The sequence below is a fragment of the Haliotis cracherodii genome, unplaced genomic scaffold (genome assembly GCF_022045235.1).
Source record: "Haliotis cracherodii isolate W230 unplaced genomic scaffold, xgHalCrac1.p SCAF_18, whole genome shotgun sequence".
Classification (NCBI taxonomy): Eukaryota; Metazoa; Mollusca; class Gastropoda; order Lepetellida; family Haliotidae; genus Haliotis; species Haliotis cracherodii.
The window spans coordinates 3,534,904-3,562,636 of NW_027266273.1; the positions used below are offsets into that span (position 1 = coordinate 3,534,904).

General features: G+C 39.4%; 1 protein-coding gene across 2 annotated transcripts; it reads right to left on the reverse strand.

The window, feature by feature from the left end:
• Nucleotides 1–8,945: 8,945 nt before the first annotated feature.
• LOC139466121 (uncharacterized) lies at nucleotides 8,946–25,699 on the reverse strand. 2 transcript variants are annotated; one of them, XM_071248143.1, is made up of 6 exons: nucleotides 25,629–25,699; nucleotides 17,386–17,450; nucleotides 14,173–14,225; nucleotides 12,185–13,584; nucleotides 10,159–10,242; nucleotides 8,946–9,443 (listed from the first exon to the last, which is right to left on the reverse strand). In XM_071248143.1, the coding sequence occupies exons 1-4, from the start codon at nucleotides 25,634–25,636 to the stop codon at nucleotides 12,475–12,477; spliced, it is 1,236 nt and encodes a 411-aa protein (XP_071104244.1). In that variant the 5' UTR covers nucleotides 25,637–25,699; the 3' UTR covers nucleotides 8,946–9,443; nucleotides 10,159–10,242; nucleotides 12,185–12,474. The 2 variants fall into 2 exon arrangements, with proteins under 2 accessions (XP_071104244.1, XP_071104245.1); XM_071248144.1 differs by lacking the exon at nucleotides 25,629–25,699 and adding an exon at nucleotides 22,431–22,566.
• Nucleotides 25,700–27,733: the final 2,034 nt, after the last annotated feature.

Below are 27,733 nucleotides of genomic sequence, written 5' to 3' on the forward strand. Positions count from 1 at the left end.
TCTATGATGAACTTGCCGGTCTGTCTCACCAGGTAGCTGACCTCATCAAGTTCCTATCAGAGATGTGATTGACAAAAGAAATGACACTACATGGTCATACACAGTGGAGTGGTCCTTACGTCATTAGGGAAGGTCGGGTAGCCTAGCGGTTAAAGCGTCACGCCGAAGACCCGGGTTCGATTCCCGACATGGGTACAATGTGTGAAGCCTATTTCTGGTGTCCCCCGCTTATGCAAATTATCTCATATAATGTCCTAACATATCCCAAACTAGTTAGTCCACTTTTGAAACATCGTTGCATTTTTATGATAAATATCGGAAACTTCATATTTTGAAAACTGATGATACGCCCCACTTCGGAAATAGACCAGTAGATTATCGCATCAACGAGAAACGTTTGTGTAAGCAACCAATCAGAGTCAAGTAGTCTTCAAATTTGGTTAAAGTGAATAGAAAACTAATAGACAACCAATCAACAATTTTCGTGGAATTCATGAACATTTCGAAACTGGTATCACTGTCGAGTTGATCCTTGTTGTTTGCTATATTGCACATAATTGCTGAACTATGCACTTGGTCGTTTCTGGTATTTTTTATTTATTTTTGGAAATGTGTATTGTTTTATGCACACACACAACATTCCACGGAGTGTAATCAAAACAGTCGTTACCACTTTGAGAGGCATTTAGCAGTTGGAGTACTATGTAAGAATAAGATATATGGATTAACAACTTCTTTACTACAAGAAGTAATTGTAATATAGAAGTTGTTTTATCCATATGTCTTAACCTTACTTAGTCGATAACCAGCTTAGCCTGGCAATAAATAAACTTAAGAGTTGTTTTGTGTTGTTTCGTATACCAATGCTGCAATTCAGAGTAAAATTAGGTGTAAGTGCGTGCATATGTGATTAAAATTAAGTAATTTTTATCTCCTTAATGGCCGTGACTGTGCATATCATCCAACATTCTGAATACCTTGGAAATAAAGAGTCCCCACAGCTAATTTTACCAGACAGCGAGACCGCCTCCGTTGTCTAGTGGTAGAGCGTCCGCCCGGAGAGCGAAAGATCAGGGGTTCGATCCCCGACCGCGTCATACCAAAAGACGTTAAAAGATGGTGCTTGTTGTTACCCTGTCTGTCGCTCGGCATTAAGGGGCTAAAACAAGGACTGGTCGGCTCGGAGTCAGTATACTGTGTCTGAGTGGGGTATTCATGTTAAACTGCGGCATGGTATCTCAGTGAGCTAGCACTATAAATCGGCATCAGTCCGGACTATTACAAGCAGCCACACACACACACGTGCATGCATGTCGCTATATAAGTGCAATAATCTTGGACCCATTTCACCTCACCTTCACCTCACCAGACAGCGAAGTTATGTTTACGGTGCGTTTACCAGCAATTTTGCTCATCACATAACATTTTTTTATTAAACAATACCTAGGCAGGTGCGTTTGCGATTTGTATCCAGATATACTTCCACAACTACCTCAGAGTCCGATGCTGTGCACGAGGACACCATTTTTTAATTCAAATGTGCTTAAAAGGCCCTTATAATACCCCGTCCTATGAAAAACATTTTTAAATGTGATAATACCCTTTGTAGCTCGTATGCAAACATAATGCATTCTGTACATTGTATATGAAAAGTATGGATTGTGATGATGATGTTGTCCAGTGTGACATCAATATTACTGATGAACAATACCTCAAGTGTATTAAATAAAATCAACAGAACCTTTCCATCATCACAAGAAATATATGCAAAGAGCAGAATCCATTGTATGTTTCCGACTACATCATGAGCATGCACCGCAGTCACATCCCTCGTCGTCTGAGGTCAGGTATCCACTTTCAGCTTTCCTTTGACTTTCCTTGAAATCTGCTTTCCCGGCATTTCCTCCGTCGGGATGTTTCTGTCACAGAATAGAATTCAATTTGGCATTGGAATGGCACATTATTAGTTTGCGTTATGTTTATTTGATAATCGTCAGTTTCTTGTTATGTATTTTAAACACGTTGCACCTGAGTAAGTGGGTCGGTTTGGTTCAACACCACTTTAAACCGTATTTGACTTATATCACGACGTACCAGCTTATAGTTAACTTGGGAGGAAAGCCCGAAGTGATGCAGCTTCAGACAATTCTGTTTGTTGTTTTGTTGTTTAACGCCGCATTCAGCAATATTCCATCTATGACGGCGGTCGAGGGGCGGTGGGATAGCCTCGTGGTTAAAGCGTTCGCTCGTCACGCCGAAGACCCGGGTTCGATTTCCCATATGGGTACAATGTGTGAAGCCCATTTCTGGTGTCCCCGCAGTGATATTGCTGGACAGTTCTGTTTGTTGTTTTGTTGTTTAACGCCGCATTCAGCAATATTCCATCTATGACGGCGGTCTGTAAGAAATCGAGTCTGGACCAGACAATGTAGTGATTGATGTCGAGTATCGCAATTGGGATACGATGACATGCATCAACCAAGTCAGCGAGCGTGACCACCCTATCCCATTAGTCGCCTCTTACGACAAGGAAAGTCGCATTTTACAGCAAGTATGGGTTGCTGACGGCCTTTTCTAACCCGAATCTTCACGGTACCACGATGAAAATAAAAAAGGGACGCAATTCTGCGAACTGTGAGAACTGTGGTTCCATATACGCAAGCACGCACGCACGCGTGCAAACATGCAATAATATATAACGGGAAAAAGTAACTGCTTCATACAGAGCTCAATACAAATAAATCTATACTGAAATAAGGTTTCTTCCAATGCATAATCATGAACACATCTCCTCAACTTTCAGGTCTTGGTTTAGCTTTAGGCCCCGACGCCAAGGCATGCTCAGCTTGGTGCAAATCTGAGGGTGGTACAGGGGTCTACAAGCGTTTATAGCGACGCTTGCATTACTCAACGCCGTCAGTTTGGAGGTGGAAGTGTAATGGTGTGGGGTGGCATCACAACTCTTGAGGCAATACAACTCATAATTGCAATTTAAATGGCGTGCGCTACCGGAAAGACATCGTTCGAGATCGTGTTCTACTCTTGAAGCAGGATAATGCCAGCCAACATGTTGCACCTGTTGTAACAGACGTTTTGAGGCATGTTCTTTCAGAACATGCCTGGAATGAGAGGAAACGAAGCCTTCAACAGGACCAGAACCAGCCGGTAATGCTGGCTCAGCTAGGCTTGTCTTTGGTTGGCATTTTGGACAACATGCCCCAGGATATTTTCAATCATCTTGTGTCTGGACATCAGACATCTTCTGTATCCATCAACACAACACCACGTGACTATGCTGAAGTCAACTGAAGTATGGGTACACCTCAATACCTGGCATGGCCCCCATTTGCATTCACAAGCGCGACAAACCGTCTGTGCATGGAGTGAATAAGACGGTTGATTGTGTTTATCGGGATGTGACGCCACACCTGCAGGATGGTAACCGCCAAACGTCTCTGCACTTCATCCCACAAGTGTTTAATAGGGTTGAGATCAGGACTAAGAGCCGGCCAGGGCATGGTGTTGATATTGTGCTGTTGCAAGAAGGCTTGAGTAATCCTGGCGGTGTGGGGAGGAGCGTTATCCTGTTGAAATTGGAAGTCGCCATGTCTTGCAAAAAACGGTACAACCTGGGGCCTCAACACCTGATCGATGTAACGCTGAGCAGTTACACCATTGCCCCTACCAGCTCCAACGTTCTGAAGGATTCCAAGGTCAGTTCTCTGATTTAACCCTATTCCACCCCAAACCATGACACTAGGACCACCCCACGAGTTCCGTTCAAGGACACACTGGTCATAATAGCGCTCACGGCGACGTCGCCATACTGTAGCACGTCCATCGGCACGATCAACACAATACCGACTTTCATCAGAGTACAGAACTCTTCTCCACTGCTGATGACGCCAATTTAAGCGTGCTTGGGCCCACTGTAGTCTCAGGAGACGTTGACGTTGAGTGAGAACAGGACCTTGTGATGGTCGCCTACACTGAAGCCCTCTGTCACGAAGTCACCATCTTACTGTGTTGGAACTTACAGCCCTCCCGTGGTTTCCAACGACGCTCCTAGCAGTTTCACTGGCCGACAGGAAACGTTCTTGCAGATGTGACCTGTGAATGTGACGGTCCTGACGTTGTGTTGTCACACGTGGTCTGCCGGTACGATGCCTGTCACTGGTGCTGTTTGTTGTCTGGAATCTTTCCTGAAGACGGTAGATGGTGGAAACGTGGACGTTAAAGGTGTTTGCAACTCTCTGAACACTCTCACCAGCTTGAAGTTGCCCAATAGCTCTCTCTCGATCGATCTGTGACAGTCGTGGCATTGTCACTGACGTTGATGAGTGAATGATTCACAGTGACACTTTCGTGGCTTTTAAAGACAACATCTTCACAGACAGTTTTTGCGGCATAAGCAGCACGTGCATTTCGTGCGTATCCATCCCACACTGACTTCAACGTCGGTGCGTCTGAGAGCTGTGGATTAAGAGTTCACTGCCCTTAACTCTGGTTAGGGTCATTTTGAAACAATTAAAGCCCATTACAATGGAACCATAGCAGCCAACCATTCACAACCATTTTCCCATATTAAATAGGAACGCGATTTCGCGTTTCTTTTGGTGTTCAGTATATTATGTTTTAATATAATCACATAACATCTGTACACTTTTATATGAATCACGTTTACTTTTTCCCGCTTTGGGAAATCTAATACACCTACCTTCTTGAATTTGCAAGTGCAAATAATACCGCGACGCTTGTTGGATTGATCCCTTGCGTTGGAATTTGTCGAAGTGTCGTCGAATTTGGACTTCTAAAAGCAGAAAGTTTTTAAAAAAACTACTTAACGAGGAGTGATCAAACATATCTGATACTAACAATAATGAACTGCTTCAATGGAGTTGGGTTGATAGTTGGGTTGATTTTTTCAACGAAATCCCATCCGACGTCCACACACTTATAGCACTGAGGCTGGCGTGTCCAGATCCCACAGCTGTTGAAAGAAATCCTACACGGCCATCTTCCCGAGGCAAGAGAGTAAACTGACTTTAAAAGTACAGTTTCCACCCTTGCCTAACTAGGCTGGAATTACTGGGCTCGATCGTAGCGCCACCAGTGGCTATTACCAGTTATGTCCCTTCTAAGCCTCTCCTATGGACCAATCAAATTCCAGGTCTCGTATCACTTGCGTTTGCTTCACACAAAATGGTGGCGCCCAGTCAAGACTATCATCAAGATCTATATTGTGATAAAACGGGTCTTACATCGCGAAATGCATCAAATCACGTGAGGACCTTGATTAAAAGCATGAAAAGATTTGGAAAATATTTGCTGACAACGAGTTGGCGGTGCATATGTGTTGCAAATCCTGCAATCGACCGAAATCTGCACGACAGTTTATGAACCGGATTTCGATTTTGGTGCGCGATTTTGATTGGACTATGCATAGACTCGTTAGTCCAGCCAAAATGAAATTCCATAATACCAGCCTTGTTCGGCAGGGGTGGAAACTGGACTTTTAAAGTCAGTTAACTCTCTTGCCTCGGGAAGATGTACACGGCAGATTTGACGTAATCATCAATTTCACAATCCTTGCCTGACAATTACATTTTTTGTACTCAATTTTTGGAAGCAATGGAAATCTTATGGTGCCACTTCTAGTGAGTGAGTGAGTGTCGTTTTACGCCACTTTTAGCAATATTCCAGCAATATCACGGCGGGGACACCAGAAATGGGCTTCACATATTGCACCCATGTCCGGAATCGAACCCGGGTCTTCGGCGTGACGAGCGAACGCTTTAACCACTAGGCTACCCGACCGCCCCAACTTCTTGGGAATACGTATGAAGTTCAATGAATTCAGAGAGTCGTGTATTGCAGCCTTTGCGACCACAGACTTACGTTAGTTTTCTACGACGTTTAGCCACGCCATTCCAACGCGTCATTAACGGTCTGACCTTTACTAGTATGATTCCTTTGGAATCCTAGAAAACCTTACCCATCACCTTGCCAGCTGATGGAACAGACTTTACGTCTTTCGTCTGAGGAGATGAAGGATGTTTCCACATCTTTGACTGTTTAAGTCACCTGCTGATAGTGGTGAACCCAAGACTGTTCCGTAGTAACAAACAGTTGAACAATTCCGCTTTGTCTGCTTCGCGAGAAATTCTCACGAGAAATGATGAACCTGGGTCGTTTCTGATCAGGCGTTAGAGGTTTTGGACCCCAGCGTGATGAAACCTTTGTCATGCCCAGTTCATTCCTCAGAATGTTCCCAACTCCCTCATGAGATACGGTATTGGCTATGTGACGTGTGGGGCGGTCGGGTAGCCTAGTGGTTAAAGCGTTCGCTCGTCACGCCGAAGACCCGGGTTCGATTCCCGACATGAGTACAATGCGTGAAGTTCATTTCTGGTGTCCCCCGCCGTGATATTGCTGGAATATTGCTAAAAGCGGCGTAAAACCATACTCACTCACTCACTCACTATGTGACGTGTCCTATGGGTCGTCGATCAGGCATAATATTATCAAATATTATATATGCTTCTAAAGGACCTTGGTCATCAAGATTTATCAATATATGACATATTAAATACTGTTGAGATGTTATTTCGTGTCAACAGGGCATACAGATGTAATCACGTGAGTGTCTTTTCGGATGGTAAATATTCAGCTTAATGTGTGAGAAAAGTGTAAAATGATGTGAGTCGAAGACGTTTACTTGTGCACCACGAGCATCTTGTTTGTTTGTTTGTTGTTTAAAGCCGCAATATTCCATCTATATGACTGCGTAAAGAGTTGAATACAATGACATGGACCAACCAAGTCAGTAGGCCTGACCACTCAATCCCATAAGTCGCCTCTTACGACAAGCATAGTTGCCTTTAACGGCAAACATGAGTTGCTGAAGACCTATTCTAATCCGGATCTTCACTGTACCACGATCATCTGATTCTGGTAAATCAAGAAGGGAGGCATGTCTGCACAGGGAACTGAGGTGCCTTAGACCGCTAACAATCAAATACTCCTCAAAGGACAATACATGAAATCACAGAAAGTCAAATTTTGTGTCTTTGACAGTGTTTATCCAACTTATGGAAAGCAACTCAATGAAAACAGGCGATTGGCTGCAAGCCACGTGTAAAAGCCAGTAAAATTCCAGTTTCCACCCTTGCCGAACTAGGATGGTATTATGGACTTACATTTTAGCTGGACTAACGAGTCCATGCATAGTCCAATTCAAATCGAAATCCGGTTCGTAAAGGATTTGCAAAGCATGTTACTAGAAGACCAACCTGTAGGTCCCGTGACCAAATCATGGAAACAAAGGTTTGAAAGTGTTTTTGAGTTTCCTGATGTATACTGAACAATTTTGACTTGGGCTGCCCGGTTGAAAATCCCGGGCATTTTGGGAAAGGGTCAACAAAGGTCACACAGGGGTCAAAATTCAAAATTGTGTCGATATGCATATCAAATTACTCGTCCAGTCATAAGGAACCTAGAAATATATAGTTTGTTATACTTCCGACCTTAAATGGGGGAGCTATGGCCAAAAACGTTGAAAGGTCAACGCACTTTTGGCAGTCGGTGAAATTCAAAAACACAGTTAACATTGTCCGATAGTCATGATTTTAGTGTCTAATAATATGTTTTCTGACATGACAAATTCAACCAAGCAACTTTTAAAAGTAAAAAGGGTTACCTTGGCCTTGACAATCGAAAATGGTTGGGTGCATGAAGAATTGTAATGCTTCAGCAAACTCACAGGATCCTTCGCCAATAACGCAGCATATTTCAGAATCCATTGACCAGAAATGCTTTTCTAACCTTACTTTAGTGCACAGTTCATCATCCTACTCTGTGTCATACCGATCAGATGCAGAGTCGGAATCACTGTCACAATCACTTGAATCTAGAATCTGTGTCCGATTCCGATTTACTTTTAAAAGTTGCTTGGTTGAATTTGTTTCCATGATTTGGTCACGGGACCTACAGGTTGGTCCTTGACTATGTGCACTCCTTACTCGTCGTCAACAGATATTTCTTTGTAAATCTTTCATGTTTTTAATCAAGGTGCTCACGTGATCTGATGCACTTCGCGATGTAAGACTCGTTTTATCACAATATAAATCTTGATTATCGACCATATGGTCTTGACTGGGCTCCGCCATTTTGTTTGAAGCAAATGCATGTGATACGAGAATTCGTATCTGATTGATCCATGGCAGAGCCATGGAGGGGCATAACTCGTAATAGCCACTTGTGACGCTACAATCGAGCCCAAGAGTTCCAGCCTAGTTCGGCAACGGTGGAAACTGTACTTTTAAAGTCAGTTAACTCTCTTGCCTTGGGAAGATGGGAAACCCCATTCGCTTTTTATTTATTTATGTACTATTTATCATTAAACAACCAGAATAAAAGTTTCCTCACGAGTCAAAGTAGAATGTTTTATCATTAAGTTTCTATAGTTAACATCAAACGCTTTAGGAAATTCAAAATTGAGAGAATGCAATCCTCAATAATATTGTTGTTACTGTTCATAGTGACATATTAAGGACACGTTTCATGTCATACCCGCAAAATCGTTTCAGGCAATCACTTTCCCAGTTTAGAATACAACAATTATACATGAACTATTTCTCTCACCTTCTCCTTGATCATGATGTACCTGAAATAAAAACATGTTGCTTATTCAATAAAACGTTCCAGTTGCAAACTTATTCAATATATAATAGTGAATGAGTGAGTTTAGATTTAACGTCACATCGGCAATATTTCAGCCATATCGTGACGGAAAATATATAAAGAAATCAGTCTTTTATCATAAAAGCTAATAACGCGAGACTGCAGTTAATAGTTATTGTTTCACAGAACCATCCATCAAATTTAAGAAATAAAAATCTTTTTTGCACAGTTGTATCAGGTGTGTACATAACTGACCTCTTCTGTGAATCTGAAGGTTTCTACGCTGTTTAAGAAAGTTCCAATGACTGCTTCGTACTTTTTCGTGTCCATGTAAAGTGAATCTGGTATTGCAAACATTTTGGCATCAGCATCAAACTCTGCAAGTCTGCGCTCCATTAGATTGCTTTGTCTCTCCTCTAATACACCATGGCTTGCGACGAAATTTGGAGTGGAATGTTCTCTGACAATAGACGTGACTGTTCTTGTCATGAGGTTATTGTAAACTTTATCTTGTTTGGTCATTTCATCTCGCACGATTGTCAACACCAACGGGATTCGGCTTGGTGAAAATACTATGAGATCGCAAATGATATTGTCGAGACGAGTACTCTTCAGTGAAGCACCCACTGTGGCCATTAATGACACTCCAAAGTAAATCAGTGACTCACAAGATTTAGGTGAGAAAGTTCCTTTAACTTCCTTCCATATCCCTGGGCAACTTTTTTGCGGTTCAAAGTTGGCTGGATAAACGTACAAGCCTCCTGGAAGAAAGCAAAGGTATGTGTAAAAAATGTGTATAGACAAACTAGAAATTGATTCTGAAATTTCTAAGGATTCCTGTAGGGCGAATGGAAGGTACACATATCATGCTTCATGTAGCTTGTAAAAGGGCATGACTATATACATTTAACATTAACTCACCTCAAAACTGAATGATTTCGAAAATCAACATCTTTGTTGACGTTGCAGTTATGTGTAGTTATTTATATTTTCCATACTTAATCTTTTAAACATAGAACTCAGTCAGCCTTTGGAACCGTGAACCATAATCAGTTATCATTTGGGCAAAAAATTCTTAAAATGGCACAAAGATTCATTGACAACAAATATTCCTCGAAAAGGGTGAAGGTATCCATTATTCTTCATTAAAATTTTGATGCTTCGAGCCATAGACATTTAACACAAGTACAATTTTTAGTCAGTGTTCCATACAAAGCACCTTCTAATTTATTTAGTCCCTTTAAAGATGAATAACAGTTACAATCCCTTGTTAAACCTGATTTGCTTGTACTGTCTTTGTCTCCAAACAACAACTGTAATACCTACCTACATGCTTACCTCGTGTTGAAGATACTAATGGACACAAGCTAGAATATTGCTGAGTGCAGCGTTAAAAAACAACAACAAAAAACACAAAGTTCGCTCTGCTTTCCTACGAACTTATTATTGACATTCCAGATTCTTAAATAAATGTACCTCTTATATCCACAGATGTTTTTGGAGCATCACAAGGGTCATCCGCATGTGTACAATATGAACTATGGCTTCCAGTTGCCACATCTGAAATGTAAAGAGAAATCTATTCAAAGTGCATGATTATGATCTTTTCCTAGTTATTTTCATATTTTATCCCGGACAGACAGGAAAACCTTGATACAAGTTCGGTGTAAAAGTCAACTTATGTTGTTCATGGGATCGAGTTCTGGTGAGACTATCAATTTCTGATCGATTTGTTTCTTGCTCTCAGTTGGTTGGTTGGTTTGTTGTTTAACGCCGAACTCAGCAATATTCCAGCTATATGACGGCGGTCTGTAAATAATCGAGTCTGGACCAGACAACCCACTGATTGATAGCATGAGCATCAATCCGCGCATTTTTGGTGAGTGAGTTAAGATTTAACGTCACATCGGCAGTATTTGAGCCATATCGTGACGACCGCGCATTTGGGATCGATGACATGCATCAACCAAGTCAGCGAGTCTGACCACCCGATCCCGTTAGTTGCCTTTTACGACAAGCATAGCCACCTTGTACGGTAAGCATGGGTTGCTGAAGACCTATTCTACCCCGGAATCTTCATGGGTCTTGCTCTCAGTACTTATATTACTTCAGCGGCGGTGATTCATGAATACGACAGGGTGGGTTATATTAATATGACTGACCATCACGTCAGACGCCGTTCACTCTCGTTTATAACAAGTAATGAGTATCATTCAGCTTTGACGAAAACTATATATGATCATTTGCACAGATTTTAATAAACCATGATCAGATTTTTTTTACGAAATTGCAGCATATCATTTCATTTCAATGGAATGTGTATTGTCTCAACCCATTTCGTCACATCATCCTGCTTTGTCGTTAAGATATAAAGGATATTTCATGTGTCGAGTGAAATATCATGTTTCTCTCATCGAGTGACGGGGGAAAGGAGATATTTTCACGAGTGCCGTAGCCACGAGTGAAAATATCTCCTTTCCCACGGTCACGAGAGGAGAGAAATGTGATATTTCTCGAGACATATAAAATATCCTATTTATTATATAGTTTTTGTGAAGATGTCTACCCGAAAATCAAGTCATTTCATTAAAAACGTAAAACCTTGAAACGTAAATTCTCCCTACACAGGGAAGGGACGTTTCACAACCCCTAGTATTTGCGATTTCAAAAGTAGTTTGGTATTTCTAATATCTTAAACAATATAAACAAAAGTATCAAAAAATATTTAGGGTCACGAAAATTCTTTATCATACATTTAGATATGAATATATACAAAATCAACTTTAACAAAAAATATTCTTGAAAACTAGTAGATCGGCTGTTGAAAGCGAAAGAATACACACTGGTCAAGTAACAAACATGGGGCTTTGCGAAATGAACAGTCTCGATTGACGAGTTAAATGAGAAATTTACAGTTTATAACGGAACATTTTCGAAAGGAGAACAGACCATCTGACATTATTGTGTCTTGTCAATGTGGAACTAACGTAAAAAGGGCGTCAACAGTTTGTGTACAGGCGAGACACTTACGATAAAGGGAGATAATTCAAGGGGAGGTAACTCTTGTATGACAATATTTCTGTCAAAGTGTTATGTTCACTGCAGTGACATATCAAGTGTTATGTTCACTGCAGTGAAATAGCAAGTGTTATGTTCACTGCAATGGAAATACCTCTTTTCTCAACTTAAGAAAACTCTGTCTTTTACAATAAAGTATATAATAAAACGAGCACGAGTATGATTTTCCGAAATTATATACTTCATGGCAATACATACCATATATCGAAGTTACAAACAGTTAACTCAATATCAATGCATCATCTTATTTTGAAAATTAGACACATTGAATGAACCGATCAGTCTGATGAATGTTGTTAATATGACTATGTATTATATATTCAACATCAACACTGGCCATCCCCAAAGAAGCTGAAGTCAGAGGTTTAACCACGCCAAGACAGGCATAAGGTAAATACATGCAATACAACATAAACAAACATACTTTGATGACTGTATGCCTCTTGACACTTCATTATTGTGTTTCTGTCACACAGTGATTCGTCCGAGTCAGAACTCTCTATTGAATAAATACATTTCATTCCAGCACATATTCCATCAACATCAATGTCTGATGTGTCGGAAGACCCTTCAAAATCCTCCTCCTCCAAAGTTGACATTTGGGAAGAAAATATTAAAACGTTTTCTTCGTCTGTATTCAAGTATTCGTCTGTAACTTTAGGCTTCCATATACAATGTTAGCTTCCCTCCTTTCACGATGCAGCAAACATACTTCTACATGGATTGCTTTGTGTGTTGATTCATCTTACGTAGCCAGTCAACAAGTGACATCCTGCGTGGTGATCCACTTTCTGTCATTTCATATGCTTCAGGACCAAGTTTGTTATAGAATAAAATACCATTCACATGTCCAATGGCTATTTCCAGAACGACTTTATTGTCCTTGATGTCATAGAACTCAACCTCAATCAGATCTGGTACTGAAGGGTGACAGTTTATGGTGTCTTCGTCTTCAATAAGCACAACCTCTTCCCGAATGATTGACTCCAAACTCTTTTTGACAAGGGAACGATCCCCTTGAAGAGTAAATCCGCATGTTTCTGGAACACGACTGCTGTATTCAGAACGTGTTTCAGATGTTTGTAGAGAATATTGGCAGTTTTTTTCAGTTATCCCTACATAGTAAGAACCGCCCGTTGCAATTTTTGAAATAGAACTTAAATACTCTCTAAATCTCAATTTTGCCCAAATGTATCTAGCGAGTACCTCTGCATCTCTAAGAAGATTTGGGGGAGCTTTTTTATCCAGTTGTGGATCACATGTTTTCAGTTGAATGCTTCTGCTCTCAAATGGTATTTCTGCTATTCCTTTCAAAACAGGTTTCACTGCTTTCGACCTCTTTTTTAACAGTTCAAATATATTGAAGCTGGACGGTTTCTCAATTTGCAAATCCGAACCGATTCTAGTATTGAAGTCAACAGTCGCAACACCTGTTGTTTTGGCGACAGTTATCACAAGGAAGTCTTTAAAGTTCTCAGCACCTTCTAGTTTATGGAACCAGCTTCTTGTGTAGGTGTCAGTAAATGGCTTTCCATCACAGATTAGCTTTTTCAAACTATCTTCAATGAATTCGTCAAAGGTGCCAAGAAATCTGTCTTCATCTGCTAATCCACTGAGATGCACCAACAATATTCCACCTTGGGTGTTCCGAAGTGCTGACAATATTATTTCAATTTCCTTTATTTTCTCCTGTTTCTTGGTGTTTGATTTTTTCTTTCCTGTTATGTCATCACATATATCTACATGAGTCAGAAGGGCATTCGGTTCAGTTAATGAAGATGACCGAAATATTTTCTGTGCTCCCTTGCAACGTTTGCAAAGTGTCTGAAAGATAGGATAAATATGTTCAGTTCTGGCTATTTCCGTTGAAGGAGGATTTATGCTAAAATTATATAAAATTGTCATGCCCATTATAGTCGCCTGCAAGAAAATTATATTTTGCGTAGATAAAAATGTATTATTTGTCATAGTGACCAACTAATGACAAACATTGTCAGATAGAGCCCTATTGATGACAACACATGTCCTATCTAATCTGGATTGCCCAGTCGTCTAAGGCTCAGCAATTAACTGTGTGGGGTTGCGTTTCTTTTGACGTACCACAAAACCTATGATCGTGGGTTCGAATCCGAAATTCTCCTTGATTATGTTCAAGTGATCGATGTGACTGAGATATCGATGTGACTTAGATATCGATGTGACTGAGATATCGATGTGACTGAGATACTGTTAAAACGGCGTAAAGCTTAACTCACTTGCACGAACTTGGGTCGGTACTGAGTGGACTATGACACTTCTATAAATGAACATGCAATAAATGGAATGACGGCATTAAACCAAAACCCACATACACACTGACAGGTTCACTCACACTACCACATAAATGGTTGGCAAAACAACATTAACACTTACATTCACAGTAGATCTCACGTTTTTAGTTATTTTTTCCTCAGATGACTTTCTATCTGAAACGACAAAAAATGGACATTATGTGTGATGTTATTACTACAAAATACATATGGTATTTCAGTAATGTTGTCAGACAAATATCAGTTTCCCAAGATGTGCCACAATCTTTTCCATTTTTAGGAGCCAAAAAAGAAAAACCTGTTGAATGTGTTTCAGGGTGGGTTAAGTCATTGCTTATGTTGTCATTGGTAGTATGCAAAAACTGAAAAGAGGAACCACAATTGGAATAAAACCATTTTTTCCCAGCCAGCTATCATTCACAGTCTGGCTGCCCCACATGAAAAGTTTGTAGTTGTTCCCACTGACAAGGCCTCAAGTAGTATAATCATTATGTGGAAGCATCACTACATTAATTGCTTGATAAAAGAACTTGATATAAGTGAGTCAGATGTATCAAATAATGCCACATATCAGCCAAAACCTTGCATCAGTACTGTCAACGTTAGGCTTGACATGTCCATTCCTCTTTTGTACTGGATTTCAAAGCTCCATTGTAATCCGTATAAAGGGAGACATATTGCTGCGTCCGATAAATGTACCACCAAATCTCCGTCTCACAGATTACCCCTAATCCTAAATACAATCAAGGAAGTGCTTTCTTTATAGTCACAGAAATTTTTTGAGACAAGTGGAATTAATACCATGTGGAAACTCAAAAACTTAAAGGATTTGGATTTGCTCAAAGGACTTTTTCCAATATAGAAAAGAACCAGGTTTAATTCGGTCAATACAAATTGAGTAAAAACTTCAGTCCTTGATCAGTAGGGCTTTTTGTATAAAACGCGGTGACAATAAATATAGTTACATATCTATCTTCAGACGTTCAGGTCAATTTGTCAAAAATGAAAACAAATGCCATCTGAAGTTTACTGAGCAAACACTATGTGAAATGCTGGATTTCCTCATTGATAACACCTATGTCAATTTTGAGGGTAAGAAGTTGGCATCCCATGGGCACCACTTGTAGTTCTGTTTCTTTATGCATATGATTGGTAAAATCAAAATAAGACTTAAGCTCCAGGTATATCGATGATCTGATATCGTTCAATAACCATCAAATATCCAATTCCCTTCCAATGATTTACCCACCTGAACTAGAAATAAAGGAGATCAGAGAGACGGCCTCATCTGTTTCATATTTAGATCTCGGTGTAAAGATTCAGAGTGCCAAAACACTCTCCACAAGTCTGTATAACAGGGCTCCAGCACGCTCTTTCAAAGATTTCAAAGAGCGACAAACGACTCTTGCTCAGAAGATGTTTGATAAAGGTTACAAGGCCTCAATAAAGCTTTTATAAGGTTTTATGGCAGACAGGTGGAGGACAATGTTAAGCACCACCGGATTAAAACACTGATATTTAGAAAATGTCCTCAGCAACCATCCGAGCATTGTTTTGCACCTTCATACACGTTTGCACGTGCAAATGACACATTGTAAGCCGTATCGTGGTGCACGCAAATCTACACGTGATCGATTTATACCGTTGTGTACAAGGGCCAAACGGACATTTCATCTCAAGTCATTTGCAGTCTTAAAACAAAAGGTACTGTCATAGTGAAACGTCATCTTACAGAAAATTAAGATGACAGCTTTGGGTTGGTACATGCTTGGAATGCCATGTCGTGCCATCGCCAGGGACCTCAACGTCAGCCATAGCAGTATAAATCGTCTGTTCCAGAAAAATGGCCAAATAGTGGAGGTCAAGGACAGTCCAAGGTCAGGAACGCCAAGGAAGACAACACAACGAGTAACAGGGTCCTAATTCATATCACTTCGAAATCGAACATGGAATAGAACCGTACTCAGGCGCCTATGGAATGCAGGGATACGTCTCACAACGTGTACGTGATAAGACTTTGCAGAGAATATCGCCAAGACATCGCCAGGTGAGTTAATGGATCCATTGGTCTTGCGAAAGGCGTTACCTTGACTGATATGAAGACGTCAAAACACATTCTATGATGAACATAACATTTGCCCCGTAGTGTCCTTTGGTGTTGGTTCTCGTGGTTTGGGGTTATGTATGTTAGGAAACCTAAATGGGCAACGTTACCTCAACGAAATCCTTGGGAACAGTGTGATCCCACATTTTCACAATCGCCCCTCTTCGTTCATGAACTGTATTCATAGATGAACGACGCACAACGTTGAACCATTTGCGTTGGATTGCGTTCACCACTTTACTTTATGCCGGCAAGATGTCCAGATGCCCCAAAAATTGTGCACTTGTGGGAACGTCGTGTGACCCACTTCTACATACTTTACAGGAACTTGCGACCTTCTTGAGGACCGAAACAACATCCCCATGTTACGTATTCAGCATTTAGTGACCCCTATGGGTTGGCCTATTGTAAACGGGTGTTTTCAGAACACATGTTCCGTACACCAGATATTGACACTTACAAAGAGAGTGTTTGTAAGAAGGTTCGGTAACATTTTTTCAGATTTCCAACTTTGTCTACCAATATTCCAAGGTAAATAAGGAAACACCTCCTCATTCCTTTATCCATGGGGTACCTTTTCCTAGGTTTAAACCTAAGTGACCACAGATGTAGTTACCTCTCTATCTCTTTAATTTGTTAAAGATGTCTTAAGCAGGGTTACAACAACCACGGCCTCAGTAAATCTTCCAGATAGTTTTTATGGACATGTGGATGACATATTTTCCCGTGTGTGGTTTTTTTCAGCTAAACAATTGACTTGCCTTTTCATGTGGTGGTGGTGAGGTGAAATTGGGTTTAACGTCACTTTCAGGATTATTGCACTTATAAAGCATGCACGTGTGTGTGTTTGTGTGTCTGTGTTTATGTGTGTGTGTGTGTGTGTGTGTGTGTGTGTGTGTGTGTGTGTGTGTGTGTGCGTGTGCGCTAGTACGGATTAATGCTGAGTTATTAATGCTAACCCACTGTGGTACCCATGCTGCAGTTTAACATGAATACCCCACTCAGACACAGTATATGGACTCCGAGACGTTGTTTTAACTCGTCAATACCGAGCGCCAGACAGGGTACCAACAAGTACCATCTTTAAACCTCTTTTGGTATGTGGCGGACGGGGATCGAACTAACGACTTTCCGCTCTCCGGGCAGGCGTTCTATCTTCTAGCCCATAGAGGTGGTCGCCTTTGCATGCGTATATATTCATGAGACTATTACCTTCTTTCTCGGCCATTTTGGATAAAGTGTTGGAGTGCCATGTTTGTAGATGAAAAGTATTAATCCTGAAAAAGAAAACGGAATGTGAAACAACATGCGAACAAAGTTCAAAGGATGAAGGATGAACTCATGGTCATGTTTTGGAATGGGAAGTCCACCTCATTTTATTTGGTGGTCACGATATGATGTCGTAGAAAGTATTCAAATGTCCAATTGAATGTGCTGAAATCACACGCTTTGCAATTGGCTTCAGAAACCTATTTGGGGTGGTCATCTGAAGTCATCGGCGCAGTGGCTTAGTCTTTGTTACAGCCTTTATCTACTATATAATATCAATACAGCATCTTGATGTCAATTGTACTGTCCTATCTGATGATAAATTATCTAATTTCAAAACCCAAACCGACACTCGTCACTCTATATATAAACGTAAATCTTCAATATGATATGTCGTATGTGGTGTATATGCCTGATGTTGTTTTTATCACGTATAATATATATTGACAGTAGCGGGTGACCTCGCCTAGGTGAACACTACCAAGCTGACTGTCGTTCATTTCCCGATGAACGTCAGTATGTCACGTTGTCAATCGCGCGGAGACATACAGAACTACTTTAGGGGAATTCCTTAATGTTAAAAAATAACATTAAAAATAATTAGGGAAAACTGAGAGCGACATCGATTTAGCCTACCATGTATATGTCGAGTCCCCGAAATGAAGCGTCCATTCGAAGCTATAACAGAGAATGCTCGACTTACCAAAAGAAATCACCGAGCTCAACACTATCGTGCCTCAGTAAATCCAGCCGCGCCGCTTGAAGCGGTAATCCCCGTCATCGGCAGCCAAAGTATGACTCAAACACACACCAGAAGTTCACAAAACGTTAATATATATCCATTTTCAGCATGAGCCGGGTCTGTATTTCTTTCCAATGCCAACATTACTAGGTGCAACTTGTATTTCAAGCGAATGACATTGCGGTAGCCGCCATTTTCTGCCGTTTGTAAAACCAAGGGATGTCACTCCAAATTGAATGTTTGGGACGGGTGACGTCAAGACGTCACGACTCTCCGCGTTGATATAGTTCGCTTTCAATAATTAAAGTTTGTTGTCTAATGGATTGTTTTGTTATGATTTATGAATCTGTCAATATAAGGATTGAAGTGGTATTTGATGACGTTCATATGTTGATGAAGACAGTGATTCACGTGAGCAAATTCCATGATGCGTGAAGCACTGAAGCACTGTCTTCAACTTCAATACTTAAGTGGTATTTTTAGTGATTTCGTTACTCGTAAGCCTTACAAGGCTTGGCTTTGTGTTTACATCGTTATGTTCCAATCATGTATTATTGATTTAAATGGCTAAGGTGACTCTTCCCTTCTCTCTGTGTAACAGCTATTCATCCGTTTTGTTTTATGCGGATTGTTGATTTCGTACGATTATCTTGCTGAAATGGTGAACACGTGTGTAGCTCGAACTCTAAGATCCAGTAATGTTTGCTTTAATAGGTTTTGTCTTGTCTGTCATTGGGAGATAAATGGGCCAAGTTCGTTTTGGTCAAAACGACCCAATAGGCAGCCAAAGAAACTTTCGCGATTGTGTTCAGAGCATTTATCTAGGGAATGTTATAAGTGCCACAGTCTGTACACAGCCCTTTAAACTTTCATCTACGTAGATGAAACTTATATCTACGTACATGGTACTGTCATATACGTAGGTGATACTTTCATCTACGTAGAAGATACTTTCATCTAAGTATATGATACTTATATCAACGTACATGATACTGTCATATACGTAGGTGACCCTTACACCTACGGACATGATGCTTTCATCTACGTTGATGAAACTTATATCTACGTACATGGTACTGTCATATACGTAGGTGATACTTATATGTGCGGACATGATACTTACATCTACGGACATGATACTGTCATATACGTAGGTGAAACTTACATCTACGGCATGATACTTTCATCTTCGTAGATGATAATTTCATCTACGACGATGATACTTATATCTACGTACATGATAATGTCATACACGTAGGTGATACTTATATCTACGTACTTGATATTGTCATATACGTAGGTGATACTTATATCTACGGACATAATACTTACATCTACGGACATGATATTTTCATCTTCGTAGATGATAATTTCATCTACGAAGGTGATACTTATATCTACGTACATGATTCTGTCATCTACGTAGGTGATACTTACATCTACGGATATACTACCTTCATCTACGTAGAAGATACTTTCATTTACGTGTGTGATATTATCATCGTTGGTATCGTTCCAAGACAGTGACAATGTCTTGTGAAGTTGCGACCCTAGTGCAAATTTTCACTGTTTGTATTATGTTGACACGTGAACGTTTATGCCATCGCCCAAGGATGGTCTAAATATATCTGTTGATTTGCCAACACCAAACAATTGAACAACGGTTCTGTATTCTTACGTAGATGCTATTCAGTAATTCAGTAAACAGCAATACCAACTTTTATGTGCTGACATCCAGAGCTGGGCGGACAATGTTTTATTTGGGTTTCAAGGAGTCAAAAAGTTGTGTACAAATTAAATCAAACACATGTTGGTTCATGCGAAGATTTCTGTAAGGAGAGAGAGAGAGAGAGAGAGAGAGAGAGAGAGAGAGAGAGAGAGAGAGAGAGAGAGAGAGAGAGAGAGAGAGAGAGAGAGAGAGAGAGAGAGATTCTTTATTTCCTCCAGAAGTAAATCCGAAGATTTTACATAATTTATCAAACGTATTCACACAAACTCATATTACCTGTACATATATCCAATACAAGACAGTAGCACCAGTGTCATGCCATTCACACAGTACAAAAGGTTACATCAGATGACATAATCAAGGTAAGGCTTTAGTGTACATAAGCAGAAAATATCAGTATAACAGATTCCCATGTAACTATATCAATACATTGTGAGAAGTGAGTATCAGCACCAAAGAAAAATGACAACATAGCTTCTTCATCTTGTAATTCCAACTGGACATAGGTTTCAACATCAAGCAGATCAATAAAAGTTGAAAACAGTTAATTTCTTTCCTGCAGTGAAGCTTCACAATGGAATATGATGTGATTATCATAATCAAAGGCATGCTTGTTACACAATAAACAGTCCCTGGAAATTTTGTTACGTGATGAAACTCTAACACAAAATGTTAAACTTGACCTCTGTTCTGGGTACAGATATGCTAGTTGCGATAATATATTATGTATAATTATATTTGTGTGTATTAACAGGAAGCGTGAAAGACCTATATTGACAGAAACTTTTCTGCGTCACATTTTTTTTTCATATTCATGAATGGTTTTTTTAACCAGTCGCTTCCAGTTTCTCTTTGTAGGAAATACACCACAGCTTATATATGTACAAAGGTTGTTACGTAGGTTATACTTGTTAAGAACTGATAATAAATCTCCACATACAGATTTAGGATTAGTTGGATTTGCAATGTATGCACAACAAAGATGTTTAACAAAACTGTTACAGGTTAAGTTAAGGTTAAGCAGCTGAAGTTTACAGTTATCGATATAGCCGATCATTGTCCAAAGCCCAAGATTAGCAATAGTGGATTCTGATAGAGATCTTTTATCAAGTCCTTGTACAGTTCGCAAAAAATAGCGTTCAGTATTTTCAATGACATTAATGTTTTGACCCTTAATATCAAAGAGCAGTTCGCAGCCGTAAAAACTTGTTTTTAATATCATTCTTAACCAGATTTTTACACTGGTAGCTGGAAGTAGGTCAGAACTGTTGAGTCCCACAGATTTTAACGAATTAATACTTTGTCTTGCTTTTTGGCAACATTTTTCAATACTTGATTTACATGAAAGGTTATGCGTTAGTAGTATGCCACCATACATTACAGATATTTATATCACCAAGTTTGCAGTTAATATCTAACCCCTTTTGTTTTGAGAAGACAACAACATTACTTTTTGAAGGGTTATACGTTACTCGCCACTTTGAGGCATATGAATGTACTGTATCAAGTGCTTTTTGAAGCCCTCGTGGCGAGGTGCTCACAAGAGTTGTGTCGTCTGCAAGCAAAACAGTAGGAATATCTAGACCAAATACACAAATGCCACTATTTGCTTGTCTAAGGGCTGTTATAAGGTCATGAATGAAGACTAAGAAGAACCAAGCAGAGAGAACTCTTCCTTGTCCGACACCTTGCCTTACATGGTTTATATCTGACTGTTCACCCTGATAAGTAACAAAAGCATGGCTATTTGTATAGCTATGGTGTAATAACTTCCATGTATTTCCTCTGATACCCATTTGGTGTAATGTGGACACATAGCAAATATACACATACACATTTATATATAGATACAAAAGTTCAAAATTACTTATGTGTAAATGTTGTGCATGTAAACGGGGTTTAATAAGGCGCTACAGTTCACTGTGCAGAGTTGCATTGTTTGGGTGTGCCAGATTGAGTGAGTGAGTTTGGTTTAGCGCCGCTTTTAACAGTATTCCAGTAATATCGCGGCGTGTCAGCTTAATGTGGGAGGAAAGCCCGAAGGTCTCAGACGTTTACCACTTCGGTGAAACCCACGAGCACTGGTATGGTGCTGACAAACCTAGAAACATAATCAGGGCGAACCGGGATTCGAATACACAATCATAGGTTTCTGGCGTGCCTAAGGGACGCAACTCTGCTCAGCGAATCGCGGCGCCTTAGACGACTGGGCCACCCGTGCCCCCCGGGTGTGCCAGAGACCCACTACCATGGGTTAGCTTCCCAAATTCAGTCTGTGTATGTATGCACTAAGTCTCCACATGAAAGTGTCTTGATATAACTGAAATACAGTTCAAATCAACGTTCAGCTGAAGAAACTGACTCGTATCTTATGACAGTGAATTGGCAATTTTATCCGGATCGAATCATTTATCTTTTCTACGTGATGTCATCCAGTATGAGATAAAGTAATTTTCAAAGGAACGTTAAAAGTATGACCCCAATCCATTAAGGATATTATGTAAAGTTCTTACTCACTTTCCTTGTCACATGTAGAAATTCATTTCAAACAGTCAATACTGTTATCCGCCTTCGTTTTGAAAGACACAGAGAGGTATCACGCATGCGACTACTGGTATCAGTCTGAACTCAATACTCCAGGTGGGTCTCTGTATTGAATGTCTACTGCATTAACCTACATCCTGTTTGCCTAACGCAGGTATATGTACAGGTACTTACCAAAGATTTGTTTAAGGACTGTGTAAACCAAAGCATATGGTACTTCTAACTGTGTTATCGAAGCATGTGTGGTTTATTTTTGGCCTCCAAAATGTAGTCGTTATCTTCCAAAGTGAAATAATTGGTTTGACTCGTGGAGTGCTGCGTGCTTTTCATGCGAGTAATAGGTAACGTGACAGTCTTGCTTACATGTATATAAATTCAAGAAATACCTTTAACGGTATTACATATATTTTATGTCAAGATTTTGCCAGTTTTAACATATGGGTCAGAAATATTGGGTTTCCACCCATCACCGAATATTCTGAATGTACATGATAGATTTTGTAAATTAATGTTAAATTTGAGACAATCCATTCCAAATATTATGGCCAGAGGGGAACTTGGCCGATATTCTTAAAAGGTAAACCAGCAAGTCTAAACTATTAGATATTGGATAAGATAACTTTTCCAGCAAAATAATACTATTATTAAACATATGTATTTTTACTAATATTGGTGAGCCGAAAAGGGAATTGACTGTGCTATTTAGGTTTTGGAAATGTTTGGGTCTCCCCGTGTACAAAGTCGAATGCAATAACCTACTTCCTGGTATCTTGCTAAACATAAAGATAACAAAGGCTTGTATAGTATGTGACTGGTTATTTATTATAAGGAGTGTGTACGACTCCCCATCCCCTCCCCTATAATAAATCCCCTCCAACCCCCTCCCAATAGATGTCATATAGATATTGGTATGGTCTAAGGTCAAATCAAGGTCAAATGTATAATCTCGTGAAAAACACAAGTGTTTAGCCCCACTACTAACCACAGTATACAAATTGTGTTACATATGTAATTTTACTAATATGGGTGAGCCGAAAAGGGGATTGACTGTTGGGCTTTGAGTGTTACGAAAATGCTATTTAGGTCCAACAAGATAATATTTGTAGTCAACAGTTTTTGAAAGAGTTTCAGCAAGGGTGTTGTTGGTAAATAAATTGTATTTTGAGAAATTATGTATATATTCCAGATTTTATCTTTTCAAGAATATTAAGACAGAAAATATATTTGAAGATTATATATCTGTTGTAAATGTTAAACCATTTAGTATTGATTTATCTCGGCTTCGTAGCTCATCTCTTGATTTAATGGTTTCTGAAGGTAGAAAGTTGCATTATGCATTGTTCCCACTGTAGAATATGAATATAATTTTTTGTTGCATTTGTCCATTCTATTTAGATTTTAAGCACCATCTTCCGAACCATAATAATGTACATCCTACAGAAAGAAAGTTTGTCCAGCTGTTAACATCTCGTAATGTTCATATTATTCAAGCCGTGGCTAAATATACCTTTCTAGCGTTTAAAAAACGCAGTATTGTTTTTGAAAAAAATAACAAAGCTGTTGTGCGCTCCAAGAGAAATGTACAAAGATGTTGTTTTCATATTGTATACTGGGCCAAGGGCCTTTTTTACAGAAATAAAAGCATACCTAAATAAATATACAGTATAGATGTAAGAAAAGGGAGTTGTATCACAGAATGGAGAGTTAATAATAAGTCTACACTTGTATGTCTAGCATTAGATTACAACTCCGTCACCTATGTGTGCATTACAAACAATCCGTTGTCGACTATCAGTTTATGTCTCTGTGTATTGCTCTGTGTCATAGCGTCCCGCTTGCCTGGTTTGCTGATTGTAAAAATGGTGTCTGGCGTTTCGACAAATATAGCCCCGAATTAGCAATTTCGTCCGGATCGTAACTTTTTCTACGTAATGTCTTTAGTATTAAAAGTAGAACTCCAATCCGTCGAGGACAGAATGTAAACTTACCTTGTCACAGGTAGGTTCTTTTAAAACAGATTCTATTACTCCCTCCATGTTGATATGTACCGAGAGCTAATAATACATGCTGTTGTTACTCAATACTCCCCGTGTACAAAGTCGAATGCAGTAACCTACTTCCTGGTAGCTTGCTAAACATAAAGATAACAAAGGCTTGTATAGTATGTGGCTGGTTATTTATTATAAGGAGTGTGTACGACTCCCCATCCCCTCCCCTATAATAAATCCCCTCCCACCCCCTCCCAATATATGTCATATAGATATTGGTATGGTCTAAGGTCAAATCAAGGTCAAATGTATAATCTCGTGAAAAACACAAGTGTTTAGCCCCACTACTAACCACAGTATACAAATTGTGTTACATATGTAATTTTACTAATATGGGTGAGCCGAAAAGGGGATTGACTGTTGGGCTTTGAGTGTTACGAAAATGCTATTTAGGTTTTGGAAATGTTTGGGTCCAACAAGATAATATTTGTAGTCAACAGTTTTTGAAAGAGTTTCAGCAAGGGTGTTGTTGGTAAATAAATTGTATTTTGAGAAATTATGTATATATTCCAGATTTTATCTTTTCAAGAATATTAAGACAGAAAATATATTTGAAGATTATATATCTGTTGTAAATGTTAAACCATTTAGTTTTGCCCGGCTCCGTAGCTCATCTCTTGATTTAAAGGTTTCTGAAGGTAGAAAGTTGCGTTATGCATTGTTCCCACTGTAGGAAATGAATATCATTTTTGTTGCATTTCTTCATTTTATTTAGATTTAAGACAACATCTTCCCTACTATTACACTGAGCCGGTGGCCTATGTACTGAAATAAAAGCATACCTAAACTAATATACAGTATAGATGTAAGATAAGGGAGTTGTATCACAGAATTGAGAGTTAATAATAAGACTACACTTGTATGTCTTGCATTAGATTACAACTCCGTCACCTATGTGTGCATTACAAACAATCCGTTGTCGATTGTCAGTTTATGTCTCTGTTTACTGCTCTGTGTCATAGCGTCCCGCTTGCCTGGTTCGCTGATTGTAACAATGATGTCTGGCGTTTCGACGAATATAGCTCCGAATTAGCAATTTCGTCCGGATCGTAACTTTTTCTACGTTATTTCTTTAGTATTAAAAGTAGAACTCCAATCCGTCGAGGACAGAATGTAAACTTACCTTGTCATAGGTAGGTTCTTTTCAAACAGTCGATTCTATTACCCTCCTCCATGTTGATATGTACCGAGAGCTAATAATACATGCTGTTGTAACTCAATACTCCCCGTTTACAAAGTCCAATAACCTACTTCCTGGTAGCTTGCTAAACATAAAGATAACCCAGGCTTGTATAGTATGTGACTGTTAATTTATTATTAGGAGTGTGTACGCCTCCCTATCCCCTCCCCCATGATAAAACCCCATCCCAACCCCTCCCAATAGATGTCATATAGATATTGGGATGGCCTAAGGTCAAATCAAGGTCAAATGTATAATCTCGTGAAAAACATAAGTGTTTAGCCCAACTACTAACCACAGTATACAAATTGTACAATTTGAACAGACATGGATGATAAATGACTATAAGTGTAGTCAAAGTAAGGTCAAATTATCTGCTACTACAAACTATATATTCACCAAACTCATTCCATTTTTGAAAGGCAGTGGTTCAGTAATGGCCATAAACTCAATTTCCAATATGGTTGTTGTAGTACAATTATAAATTTAGGTTTAAGGGCAGAAATAAAATACATAATAAATTTAAGTTTGAGTTTGAAATAAAAAAAATCTACCTTCACGTACCTTCCTAATTCTTTTGAGAAACAAAACTGTATTTGTGTAGCCTTATTGCAACAAGGATAAGAACAACCACTGCAGTATCATAACACTGTACGTGGTTAACGTTGCTATTGTATGCATTACGTGGGTATTCCAGGTATTGCCCCTAGCAACCTATCTAGTTGAACGAGGCGACTTAATGGATTTGTTGGCCAGGCATGCTTTTTTTGCTGATTGCCTGATATCGTACCCAATATGTTGTTCATTTTTATCCAAAAATGGTTTATCTGGTACAGACTCAGATTATTTACAGACCTCTGTCATACAGCTGGAATATTGCGGGAAAAACATAAGACAAAAGAAACTTCAGGTTGAATGACAGTGGGTCAGTCAATTTTATGAGGAAGTAGGATGTTAAATCAAATGAATTTTTAATGTTGACAGTAGTCTGACAAGCAAGGTGAAGTGCGTGTTTATTATAAAAATCAATGCACACAAAGCTGGGCCAATGGTATCTGTCAATACATGTACCTTGTGCGTTAATTGTGTTATGCAGTATAACGGTGTCAACAAAATATATAGCTGTAATATTCATTCATTCATGAGCACCAGTTGATCTTGTCTTTGTGATCATTCGGATATGAAAACAGTATTTGTATTTAAGTCAGGTGCATTGATTTTGGTATATGTTACAGAGAATTGAAGATGGGTATCTCACCTCCATACTTAATACTTAAGTTACTACTAATTAAGACATGTAAATACATATGACCTAAAAAATCAAAAGGATAATTCATACTAACCAACGAGCTACGAAAAGATGAGTTAATTCATGATGAAAGCCCGATCATTTCATGATGGAAGCATAATGCGTAAATTCCAAGTTTCAAGCAGATTTTTTTATATATTACTCATTATCATGTTAAGAAAAAAAATGAAGAAAAAACGTATGGCATGTAAACCCTAGAGGGCAATGCCATGACGTCAATCTGTTTTACAGATGACGTAATGTCTTAAATTTGTCACGTCATTAACCAATGGATGACTTCACAGCATATTGTTCTCAACAATGGAACAATGTGACGATATATCGCTTCAGCAGACCAATCAGCATATCAAATGTATAACATGCACATGTGCATATAAAGGAAGGTTGTTACATTCGAGCTTTTCACCTTCATTCGCAGGAAACTCTCCAGAAAAGTAGTGGATTGTAAAATAAACATGTTACGATCGGTCGTCAGAAGAAACATCAGCTTTGAAAAATGACTTCCAGAGTTGAGCAGTTTCGGAACCAAAACCTAATGCCCCCACACACCCGAAACATTGCACGTGGACCGTGCACGTTGGTTGAAGGTCATTCTTGATTTTGACACTGCCTTAAACTCTTTTATAACCTGAAACTATTGCCGATGTTCATTATCCACAGCAACACGTAAGCTCTACAATCTTGCTCTATAAAAATGCAGTATTTGTGTTCAGATTGGGAAGGCGATACCTCTCTTGCC

Bases quoted from the DNA above. Each gene is read 5' to 3' on its own strand.
- LOC139466121 (XM_071248143.1), bottom strand. The intron at 14,226-17,385 runs GTAATAGTCTCA...TTGTCGTTTCAG, and splicing joins CAAAATGGCCGAGAAAGAAG to ATAGAAAGTCATCTGAGGAA. The intron at 13,585-14,172 runs GTAAGTGTTAAT...CCTATCTTTCAG, and splicing joins ACGTGAGATCTACTGTGAAT to ACACTTTGCAAACGTTGCAA.